This window comes from Papaver somniferum, chromosome 1, assembly GCF_003573695.1.
Source record: "Papaver somniferum cultivar HN1 chromosome 1, ASM357369v1, whole genome shotgun sequence".
In the NCBI taxonomy this organism is placed as follows: Eukaryota; Viridiplantae; Streptophyta; class Magnoliopsida; order Ranunculales; family Papaveraceae; genus Papaver; species Papaver somniferum.
In genome coordinates, this window is record NC_039358.1 from 241447039 (window position 1) to 241459265 (window position 12227).

At 36.1% G+C, this 12227-nt stretch overlaps 1 protein-coding gene across 3 annotated transcripts; it reads right to left on the reverse strand.

Annotated features, from left to right (window-relative positions):
- Nucleotides 1–5593: 5593 nt before the first annotated feature.
- LOC113321612 (cysteine-rich receptor-like protein kinase 10) lies at nt 5594–11141 on the reverse strand. Of its 3 annotated transcripts, none has more exons than XM_026569524.1 (11): nt 10982–11141; nt 10421–10547; nt 9467–9757; nt 9079–9356; nt 7854–7916; nt 7335–7463; nt 7090–7214; nt 6754–6964; nt 6419–6656; nt 6170–6320; nt 5594–6074 (listed from the first exon to the last, which is right to left on the reverse strand). In XM_026569524.1, exons 4-11 carry the CDS (start codon nt 9098–9100, stop codon nt 5709–5711), a joined length of 1305 nt encoding a protein of 434 aa, XP_026425309.1. In that variant the 5' UTR covers nt 9101–9356; nt 9467–9757; nt 10421–10547; nt 10982–11141; the 3' UTR covers nt 5594–5708. The 3 variants fall into 3 exon arrangements, with proteins under 3 accessions (XP_026425309.1, XP_026425303.1, XP_026425299.1); XM_026569518.1 differs by having other exon boundaries at nt 10421–10563; XM_026569514.1 differs by lacking the exons at nt 9079–9356; nt 9467–9757; nt 10421–10547; nt 10982–11141 and having other exon boundaries at nt 7854–9057.
- Between the last annotated feature and the right edge of the window lie 1086 nt (nt 11142–12227).

Consider the following 12227-nt stretch of genomic DNA (forward strand, 5'->3'; position numbering starts at 1 on the left):
CAATTTGAGGAACGATAATTACTACAAATCGAGTATCTGCAGGAGAAGATTATCGTTTATGACATAAACGTTTAGGTCATGCGTCTAATAAGGTTGTTTCTTTACTTCTGGGCATGAGTATAGTTGATTGTCAGAAATCTCTTAATAAACCTTGTGATATTTCCTTTAAAGCTGAACAAACTAGGATTACTTTTTTGGTTAGTGAGAATAAAGATGATGACTTCTTCGATTTAGTTAATTGTGACGTGTGGGGGTGCTTATCATACTTCATCTTCTTGTGGTGCATATTATTTTAGAATAATTGTCGATAATTATTCTCGTTGTGTATGAGTTTATTTGACGGCACACTAACCTGAGGTGGTGCAAAAATTTTAGAATTTTTGTACTATGGATAAGTACAATTTGATTGAAAGGTAAAGAAGGTATGCAGTAATAATGGTAAGAAATTTCTTCCATTAATTCTTCTTTTTCTTGAACAGGGTTTAGAATTTCAGACTTCATGTGTGGATACACCACAGCAAAATAGGCGAGTTGAATGCAAACATCTTTAAGCTTTTTTAAATGTGGCGCCTCCTTTATTCAAAAGTGGTCGGCCGTGTACACTCCAAAGGCCCACGCTAAAACCCAAGTGAAGGTCAAATCACAATTTTGTGATGGCTATAAAACGAAGCCTAGATCTCCACTTATTTTTGAATAGGGGTGTGTGACGGACGGACGGTTGCGGATTAGGGGTCACCCGTAACTGAACCGTCAAAGTTGCGGATTTGCAAAATTGAACCGTGACCGGCCCAATCACCCGCGGATTTAACCTTTGCGGATCCGCGGATTGTACGGGCCGGTTGCGGATTAACCGCGGATTTGACCTAGTTTTGATTGTACTTGTTGGGCCTAAATTCAGTTAGTGTCTTAACTTAGTTTTGATTGTATTCAGTTAGTTAACTTAGTTTGATTCTATTTGTTGGGCCTAAATTCAGTTAGTGATTTAAGGACTTTACTTCTTTCTCTTTGGGCCTAAATTCATTTAGTTAACTAAGTGATCAAAGAACTTCACTTCTTTCTCTTTGGGCCTAGGTTCATACTCAGGTAAGAAAACTTTGCTTTTTTCTACGGTTGCGGTAATCCGCGGTTTTCAAATGACAACCGCAACCGCATCCGCACCGCATGCGGATTTGAGAATCCCACCCGTTTCCGGCCCATACGTCTTGCGGTTTGAGTGAAATCCGCAATTTTGCGGACGGATACGTGTTAAATTCGCGGTTCCGGTTTTTACGCTCACCCCTATTTTTGAACGATTTTATGGGGACCATGGTTTTTTTGGGGGACCATGATTTTATTTTGGGTAAAGACATTAGAAGTAAATCTAGATCATCCCTTATCTGGATATTTATATTAATACCTAAATTACCCTCCTGATTAATTTTGGGTGATGATTAGTTAGTGTTAATAATAATTAGTGTAATGATTAGTGAGATGATTAAGTTAAAGATAATTAGTGAGATTAAAAAATCAGATTTTTTTCTTAAAGAAGTAGAATTATTGAGAGACTAAAGTTAGAGAAGTTGAAGAAGGAAAGCATGAAAAACGATGGATTTTACCCACCACAACCGGAGGAAGGGTATTTGGGTACCCAGGCGTGCTTCAAACTTAGATAATGTTGGTTGAATTGCTCCAAACTTTCAAAAAAAATGAAAAATTTTATGTATATTTGGGTCAGTTCGGTTACCATATGTCAAGAACATGTAACCGAACACACCTGAAAGTGTAGTTCGGTTACGTTTTCCAAACACACAGGTTACCGAACTCGCTCGTTAATGGAGGTTTTGGTCGTACAGTGTAATGTTCGGTTACCTAGGATAAAATGGTAGGTAACCGAACTTTGAACTTAACAATTTATTTGGGTACATCTTTTGTGTTCGGTTAGGTCGCAAACTTCAACGCAACCAAGTTCCCAATCGAACTGCAGGTTAAAAGCAACCTAGTGTTAGAAGTCGGTTAGTTCGCAAACTTCAACATATTTTGCTAATCAACCGAACTGGGCTTATATATGCATATATGCAATTAGGCAAACGTTCGGTTACTACGAAATTTATTTCTTGGCGTAGGTAGAGTTCGGTTACAAAGTTTCAAAGGTAGAGTTCGGTTACAAAGAAAACTTAACATTTTTGCGAACGAACCGAACTTGTGGACTTCTCATTATTTTCGTAAACTAAAGTTCGGTGATATCCTTATTTCGCGAAGGAACCGAACTTATGGACTTCTGTTCTTCTAATACAAGGAGTTCGGTTAAAAGTATTTTTTTCCAAACAACCGAACTCTATTGACTAAGTTCGGTTACTTTGTAGTTTTAAAAATTTTTGCGAAAAAACCGAACTCTATTGGCTAAATTCGGTTATTTTGGAACTCAAGATAGTGGCCACAACAACACAGTTCTGTTAGACTGGATTTGTTTTTTTTTTCGATTCTAAGGGTGGAGTTCGATTACTTTGTAGTTTTAAATTTTTTTGCGAAACAACCGAACAGAGTGTTCGGTGGCTTAGTTTTAAATCCAATAGAACCGAACTGTTCTTCGTGTTCTTCATTTTCAAGAAGTTCGGTTAGTAAACTAAGGTTTTTTGGAAAATCGACCTAACCGAACATGGCTTTGTAACTCCTACGAAAACCCTATTTTGATGATTTCTATTCGATTGAAGCAATCAAAATCAAAATTAAAGTGAAGGGTTTGTTGGAAAATACCTCCGGAGTGGTCCCATGGCAGAATCAGGCTGCGGCTGGCGTCTTTTATACTCGATAAAATTATCATGTAACAGAACTTAATTGTGATTGCATTGATGTTGTTACATTTCTTAAATAGGCGGTGGTGGTGGTGGTGGGAGGAGGTGGTGGTGGTGGTAATTGGTGGTTGGTGGGGGTGATAATCGAGGTGGTGGTGGTGGTAATCGGCGGTGGTGGGCGGTGGTGGTGGTAATCGGTGGTTGGTGGTGGTGATAACCGGAGGTGGTGGTAGTGGTAATCGGCGGTGGTGGGCGGTGGTGGTGGGAGGAGGTGGTGGTTATATATATAGGTGGTTATTAGGTTGGTTTTAAATTAAATTAGGTTAAGGGTAGGTTAGTCATTTCAACGTTTTCGGACACCCCTTATCACTATAGGAAAGGTGGCCTAATAAAATCATGGTCCCTAAAAAAAATCATGTTCCCAAAAACTCGTTCTTTTTTCAGATAGAGAGTGAAATGAGTGAGTGGAGAGACAACAATGAGGCGGCCGATGTTTAACGAACAAAAAACCTCAGAGATCTTATCACAAAATGGAATGTTATGATTGTAATTTCGGATTTGAATTGAACCATTCCACATACCTTGGAGATCACATAAACCACCACTTAATAGATTCCCAGCACAATGATTTTTCCTCTCATGGGTTTAGTATTCGTGTACTTGTTTTCTGGCTCACCAAAAATTCCGCCCCGCAAGTGGAGGCTTTGAGATTCTGTCATTTCGTTAATCCTCTGTTGTATGAATACCTTTGGAGGTAAGTTGTATCTGTATACTGATTCTTTTTTATTTATTTTTCAAGGATATACTTTTTGAATATATGTTTAAGTTGAGATCAGGTTAGCAATTGAATTGGTTCCAAAGGAATCTAATCAAAGATTCAGTGGAAATGCTGCCGAACATGGGAAGGATAAGTGGCGGAAGAGGAGGCAGGGGAGACTCACCAAATCCACTCATAATTACTTTGTTCAAGATAATTACTCCGTCCGTTACTTTTTAATAGGCCGGTTTTTTCTTCGAGAAAATTAAGGAAATTAAGAGAACTAATTATTGAAAGTGGTCATTTAGACACTTGTCAATAAAAGAAGTGAAGTGAAATGGTCCCCATGACACTTGTCAGCCAAAGAAATAAGTGAAATGGTCCATATAACACTTGTCATCAAAAGAAGTTAAAAAAAAGTGGTCCCAGAAAATTAAAGTAACATTTGAGTTTCCCAATTAGGAAACTGGCTTATTTTTTGAAATATTTATTTATATAAACTGGCTTATTAAAAAGTAACGGAGGGAGTAATATTCTTAAATTATTTACTTCGTCGTTCATAAATTAACGGTCCTAACTCACTTTGTCAAAATGTTAAGGAAATCTTATAAAATGTCATCACTAATCTTTAACTAGTCCTATTTAATGTTACATTATACTGTATGATAATTTAAGGGAAAAATATGTCTATAAACAGAACGGACATATAACAGATATTATAGTGCCTCCGTAAGTTTTTCATTCAAATTCTAACAAAATGTAAAGCTCATAATTTCTCCAGACTTGAGCCGATTTGCAGCTTAAAAATAGGTTACAAATTCAATATAGACTGAAAACAAGTCTAATTCACTGAAAATTGTATGTCGTTTTCTAAGTATTATCAGTGTGAGTTGAATAAACATTGCTTAAAATTCATGTATTGCCTTGAAAGAAAGAAAGAATGCCAATCAACTTAGAAAAGATAAAGAGACGCAGTCTGGATATGTTCTCTAGCAATGATCAACTCATGAATGCAACTTTGATTGCTAGTCTATAAGATGAAGGTTGCTGTCCCAGTTTGCGGAGGAGAAAAACGATTCTAAATGCAGAGTACTCCGACAGTAGTTAGCCCGTGTGTACTTCTACTCGATAACTATGGCTGATATATGAGTAGGTCTTGGAAATCAAGCACTAACTCGGAGGATTCTAAGTTCTAACGATAAAGAAACGTCAATCAATGAATTTCTGAGAGAGACTGTAATCAATGGGGTCCCAACTAAAGAAAATTCATAATTTGAATTAGCATAAAAAAAAAAAAACAATTCCTGAATCAAACTAAATCTAAACTGCACAATTTGTTTCCCGTTAGTGAGAAAGAGTACCGAAACCTGCGATCTAGCTTCTCTACAGAGAGAGTGGAAAAACCTCGATATTCAGATTTCAAAAATTCTACTTGTCATGCGAGTCAACCTCTTTGGATGACAAGGAGACATTGTAGTGCATTCATCCCCTGCACATTTAAGGGGAAAATCTCTCCATTTATCTTTGATAGAACAGTTGCACCTCCTGCTCTTTTAATCCTCCATTTCTCTAGCTATATTGGCGGCATTTCACCTTAACAGATTTATCACTCCAAAGTGGTTGGCCATGTTAGGGGTGTACAGTCCAAAGGCCCAGGATAAAACCCAAGTGGAGATTGCTTTAAAGGATATTTTGGTAAATCACAATTTTGTGAAGTCCATAATGTTAGAAATAGTCCCACATCGCCCAGATTCTCCATAATGTAAAGCTTATAAGCCTTACGCAACCCTACACTTGCAAGCCGGTTTTCGAGGGTAGTTAGGCCCAAGGGTTTCTAAGATGGTATCAGAGCCAGACTCGGGTGGTGTGTGGACTCCGTGTTGTTTCAGTGTTTCGGCATGGGCAGCAATCCGTAGGCCACAGTTGGCGGGCTGCAATCCGTGTGCTACAATTACGCAATCCTACCCTTGCAAGCCGGTTTTCGAGGGTAGTTAGGCCCATGGGTTTCTAAGACATAAAACAAAGCCCTAGATGTTTCTATGTATTATTACTGTGCGATTTTGAATTGATGAATGAACATTGCTTAAAATTCATGTATTGCCATCAAAGAAAGAAAGAAAGAATGCCAATCAACTTAAAAAAGATAAAGATAAGCACTCTGAATATGTATAATTGTATTGTCATCGAGCGTATAGTTCAGTTACTGAAATTTCATTCACGCTCAATGTCGATACTTCACTGATTGACTCGTTCCTCAAGCTTCCTTGCTCTGCATTGCGGACTAGATTCAAGTCTGGATGGCGTGTTATTTGTCTCGTGCCATCAGCAAAAAATGCAGGTGATGAAGGTAAATCATGACTGGCACTGACTGATGAGTTGTTAAGCATTTGGACAACTGTAGGCATTGTGGGTCTATCTGCATCATTTTCTTGAACACATAATAGTGCAACATGGATGCACATCATCACTTCGCTTCTAGAACATGCATCCTTCAAAGTTGGATCTAATATTTCTATGTCAGATCCATTATTCCAATGTCTCCATGCCTGCACCAATTTCTCCTCCGTTTTACTATCCATGGCGTAAACAGAAGTAGAGAAGAATGGATGCAAAAAAAAAAAAAAAAATGATTGATACTCACATAGCTTAAAAGGTCCCGAGCAACATCTGATTTATGAAAACTGCTGTTCCTCTGTCCACAAAGTATCTCTAAAACTAAAACACCAAAACTGAAAACATCCGATTTCACAGAGTATTCACCATACATTACATACTCTGGAGCCATGTAGCCACTGCAAATCCCAACACCCAAACAAATTAGGAACATCACAATTTGTCTTGATAGAGTTTTGAAATATTACATGTTCAATGATTCAAAGTTTATACTTACTGCGTTCCAACTATTCTTTTGGTACTATCTTGAGTTTGCTCAAGCACAAAAAGCCTAGCCATGCCAAAATCAGCAATTTTAGGATTCATGTCCTTATCTAACAGTATATTGCTAGCTTTGAGATCCCGATGGATGATTTTAAGCCGGGACTCCTCATGAAGATAAACAAGTCCTCTTGCTATACCACCAATTATCCTGTATCGTCTTTCCCAATCCAGCTGTGTACATTTATCTGAATCTACTCATTCCTCCAACCAAAAAGCACAAACATTAATCTATGTATCAGACTATGACTGATAGAATAAGAATAAACAGAAGCAGAACAGGGTACAAACCGAATAGAATTTGGTCAAGGCTTCCATTTGGCATGTATTCATAGATGAGTAGTTTTTCTTCACCAGCTAGACTAAAACCAACAAGCTTCACAAGATTTCTGTGTTGAAGTTTAGCTACTAATGTAACTTCATTCTTGAACTCCTGTTCGCCTTGTCCGGAATTTTTGGATAGCCTCTTCACTGCTATTTCTTGTTTGTCTACAAGTGTACCCTGAGGACATCAAATGAAGACATAGAAGAAAAGTTTTGAGCAATGTGAAGATTTTCAAAAACAACCAGCTTTAGGAATTATACTCTAATTTCAATTTACAATATATTTTTGAAAAAACAATGTACCTTATAAACAGAGCCAAATCCACCTTCTCCGAGTTTATTAGCTTCAGAGAAATTATCTGTTGCAGTACTTACTGTACCGAAGTTGAATTGCAGGGATTCTGTAGTTAGAACCTCATCATTGACAACTTCAGGAGGAAAACAGCAGTAAACCAAATTAGTTTACTATCAAATTTTGGAAAGGTAACACTATGAAGGAGCATATACATATCCTTAAAAATGTCATGCTTGAGGGGATAGCTACTCACAAACGAACTTCTTTGCCTTTTTTTTCTTTCTCCAGAAACAGAAAAACAAGATGGCAATGGCGACAAGTACCAAAATAGCCGATGGAACAGCTATACTGATAGCAAGTTTGGATGAGTTATTCCCTTTTGCTGCACAATTATAAACAGTTCTCAATCATGAATTGAGCACAAGGTGATAATTTGATGAGAACAACCATCCCTAAATTGAGAATAAACATAAACAGATATCCTAAGAATGAAATTTTCGTTGTGTTAACAGACCCCCAAATTGCTACATATGGGAAAGAAAAAAAAGCTATGACAAACAAGAATTTATGGGCAAATATAGAGTAGGAGCTCTTCAAATTGAAAATTAAAATTGTCGATCTTAGTATCGAAAAAAATGAATTGGAAAGGAAGCCAAATTCATTTTGTGTGACGAATAAGGTGGTCATTATTCACAAGAACTTACACATTTTTTCTATTGGGATGAACCGATTAAACAAAGATTATGATCATATAACAAGGAGTACTACTTACAGTTTGGTTTCTGTGCATTGGTGGACGGTGGCGGTGATGCACGAGGAGATGGCCGTGAACTAACTGTTGTAGATTGAAAGAAAGGATCTAAATCAAATTTAAGAATACAACTGGGTGTAATTACTTTTCCAGCTCTTTTCCCAGAACAACAATCTGGTACTTCAGCTATAGCTCGATGAAGACATCGACTACAATCACCTGAAGATATATCTGCACTACACTGTACAAATCCATATACTTTGGTAGAATCTGTAAGATTTTTATCTCCAGTAGCAAAACTACTATTAGACAAAGCTTCAGTTACTAAATTCCTCAATAAATCACCTAAGATTTGGTTAAACTCAACTGGATTAGAAACATTATTCAGACTCAAAAAGTAAACTGTAGGTTTCTCTTGCATAATACTAAAGTAGTATTGATTCGAATACCTAAACATACATTCATTAAACCAAATGATTGCTTGTTTATAACTCGGACATCTTTGATTTGTGTTCATATCCTGAGCACCCATCTGAACACAAGTTTTACAATCATCTAATGAAACATCACCTCTACACTGGAATGAACCGTAAACAGTATCCGGAGTTTGTCCAGCAGTGGTATTATAGTATCCATTTCTTATGGTAATTGAATTGTTGCTCGCAGAGGATGATAGTGAAGTAATTAGATGATTGAGATTAGTTTGAAATGTATTACCAGTGCCAGTAGAACTGCTGGAATTAGCTCCTAAACAAAGGTGAAAACGATATATTGATTGTGCAGTTGTGTACTGTATGATGAAGAAGATGGATACTAGTAATAGATTAAAACAACAACCCATGTTTTAATTTTTTTCTGATAATCATGTGTTCTTCTATTTTTGGTTTTCCTTATAAAAAAAATCCCATGCCGGCAACCAATCTTGAAGGGTAATATGGGCTGGTTTTACACTGAAAGTCTATCATGACAACTAGAGAAATCATTAAACAATATTCCACTAGTTTTATGATTGTGGCTGCCCAACTAGTCATATTAGTGGAACTGTGAACTGTGACTAAAGCAGACATATTCCTTTTTGTTTTAAGCATAACAACTCCACCTGTGGTGGCAGGCGAAAAAATATTATTTTAATTTATTTTTAAAAAGCCATTTTTGCTTTATTTTTGAACATTTGCCCACCTGGTCAACCTAGGTAACAACCAACAGTCTGACTGTTAAATAAATATTGGTAGATTTCACTACATACCTGAAACAGCATCAATAACCATTCGCCATGTGCAGATTCCTTACTACAGATACATGAAGGAGACTAAGAGACAAATCGAGTAGGAATTTGTCAGGGCTTGTATTTGGCATAAACTCATAAATGAGTAGTTTTTTTTTTTCTTCATCAGCTAGACTGAAATCAACAAGCTTCACAAGATTTTTGTGTTGAAGTTTAGCTACTGACGTAACTTTGTTCTTGAACTCCCTTGGTCACCCTATCCTAAATTTTTCGATAGCCTTTGCACGGCTATTTCTTGCCTGGACAAAAAAAAAGAAAGATTTTCAGCTATCTAAATTCTACAAGAACAATATCTTATAAGAAATTCAATTCAAAGTCAAGTTTCATGCATTTAATATTTTTTTAGTACCTTATAAACAGAGGCAAAATCCAGCTTCCCCGAGTTTATTAGCTTCAAGGAAATAGTTTGTTGCAGCACCAATTATACTGAATCTGAGTTGTAAGGATTCTGTACTTCGACATATACATGGAACACACCAACAAATTGAAACTCATTTGCGAAAGGTATCAATTCATATGAAGCAATCCATATTCCTAGGTATCATGTATGAGGGATAGATAATTTGCCATCAAATGTTTTCCTTCTCCGGAAACAGAAGAACCCAAAAGCAAACAAGTATGAGTAAGTTATTCCAGCTTGCTGCACGAATATGAACATTTTTCAATTAGTATCAGAGGGAAAGTAAGGATAGAATGAAAATCAACAATGTTTACCAGCATAAATCGTAACAACAAAATCTTGATTGTCTAATTATAAACCGGTAAAAAGCATAGTCTAAACAAGGACCCGTGGACAAATCCAAAGCAGCAGGATTTCAATATACAGATTAGTCTGAGTATTGTTATTAAAATTAGCTGAATTCAGTTTATCCAGATTCCAAAGCATAATGAATTCTGAAATAATTATGCACAGAAGTGTCTCTTCTGGTTCTGTTTGGTTGAGATGAATTATCACATATAACAACCGAAAGGAGTAGTACTTAAATTTTGGTGTTGACGATCGATGGTGGTGATATGAGAGGAATGAATTTGAAAATTCAGATATAGCTCCAAGAAGGAATCAATTGGGTCCATATCATTTTTCATTCAACTTCAGTGAGACATATTCACAGTAACTTTGCGTGCAGAAAATCAAAGCACTAACTGGGAGTTGTACATGTAATTATAGTTTTCGAAAATCAGGCAGTATTCAAACGTCAATCAACAAATTCCTGAGAGATACAGTAATCATAGTTTTCGAAAGAAAATTCATAGAAGAACATTCAAATAAAGAAAATTCAGTGTTTTTTTTTTTTTTTGTTACCTCATTTGAAAGATCAATATGGAGTATTGATTCTGCTATCTTCACATTCACCTTGTTTCCTTTAAATCGCCATTAATGGGAGCTTCCTGCTGAACTCTGTATTTTCAGGCAATGTTCACTTTGTACCCTGAACATTTGCCCACCTGGTTAAATTAGTTGACTGTCAACTTGACTGTTAAATGTTAGAGGAGGCATCCGTTGACAGCCTCTTTTGTTATTCATCCTAGTGACAAACAGAGGTTTAACATGTAGATTGGTTTTACTTGTGATTCAATTAAAGTGAAAATCACGGTAGAAAATCAAATATTTTTCATTACTTGGGAACAAGGTTAGATCCATGTTTTGAATGTTTTCCGCATGATATATCTTAAATCAAACCTAATTAGTCATTTTGATTAATCGAAGGATCGCAGAAACTTTACCCATTCCTGTTTAATAAGAACTAGAAACGAAACCTGCAAATGATTTACTCAGTGGGTTGATTGATTAAACAAGGCAAACTACACGTATTAGATTGATGAATAGTAGACTAAATCATAGAAAAAAAAAGTAAGAAAATACCCTTTTTGGTTGGTGAAAATTTGTAAGATCTTGAATGAATAATTAATTACTTTACATCATTATTTAACTGGATGATTGATCGCATTATTCAAACATAAGGAATGTCAATTTAGAATTCCAAATCTTGAATCTTCTTCTTATGTGTTTGGGAGAGAGAAAAGACATCTGATATCATGGCAGTTCCCGATAACCCGAATCTATATTGTGACTTTTGACCGTCTATGCATTAGTGGGATCTGGTTATCCAACGGCTGATATGGGACTGTCAAAACTTGTTAAAAAGGAGGCTGTCAACGGATCACTCTTCTAAATGTTATACTTGCTCCTTACCCATAGCATTAAAGCCCAAAAGTTGATGTTTTAGATAATTGTGTTAAAGCCCAAAAGTTCCTCCTGGGAGTAATATTAAAATTTAAATCTTAAAGTGGTCTGCTACTGTCTGCAAACTCAGGTTGCTAGGATATATATATATATATATATATATATATATCCCAACTTGATATCATTGAGTTTCGAACTCAGGTGGATGATATCACGATTTGACCATTATATTATATCATAGTGACTTCTAAAATTGCATTTAACTTCCAAGCCTATCAACATTTGGTTATTTGTGTCGGAGGGTTATGTAAATGTGTAATGTCTAACTTACAAGATTCAAGTTGCTACCTGTTTTCATTCTATGGAAATTCTAGAAAGCTCGATGTAACGTTAGTATATGGAGAATAAAAAATAATGCCTATAATTGTTATGTAAGATTAAATTAGATTTAGAAACTTGTCTTTTGACTTACTAATTATTCCCGAGTCTCAACCAGAATCTTTTCGCATTTTTGTTAACTCCTCCTTTCTCGAGTCAGTATACTAATTTAGTGTTTCCTCATGCTTCTTAATTAGGGAAACAGTCTTTGACTCCAGGTTGTGGAGTTGTATTTTATAGACCCAACGGAAGATTTGCAGCAGCCAGATGCTAGACAATCTCTTTGTTGGTCAATGTTATTAATGGAGATCCTTCATCTCTACTATTATGAGATATGTGTTTATTGTGTATATCGTATATATGGTTATGTATTTTGTCAGTTAGAAAATATATTTATTACCTGTAGATTTGTTTTATCTCCACCTATTTATTCACAGGGAAATCTGTTTTGTAACTCAAGTTTTATTTCCACTTCAGAGTTTGTCTCGTCAAATCATCTTAGACAGAACGTGTGAGAAGGAGGTTAAGCCGTTTATACCAGGATTTC

What these genes read in the sequence shown, in the direction of transcription:
- LOC113321612 (XM_026569514.1), bottom strand. Translation starts at nt 8,673, where the DNA reads ATGGGTTGTTGTTTTAATCTATTACTAGTATCCATCTTCTTCATCATA. An exon ending in CCTTGACCAAATTCTATTCG is followed by an intron (nt 6,657 to 6,753) that starts GTTTGTACCCTG and finishes AGGAATGAGTAG; the next exon opens with ATTCAGATAAATGTACACAG. An exon ending in CTCGGGACCTTTTAAGCTAT is followed by an intron (nt 6,075 to 6,169) that starts GTGAGTATCAAT and finishes AAATTGGTGCAG; the next exon opens with GCATGGAGACATTGGAATAA.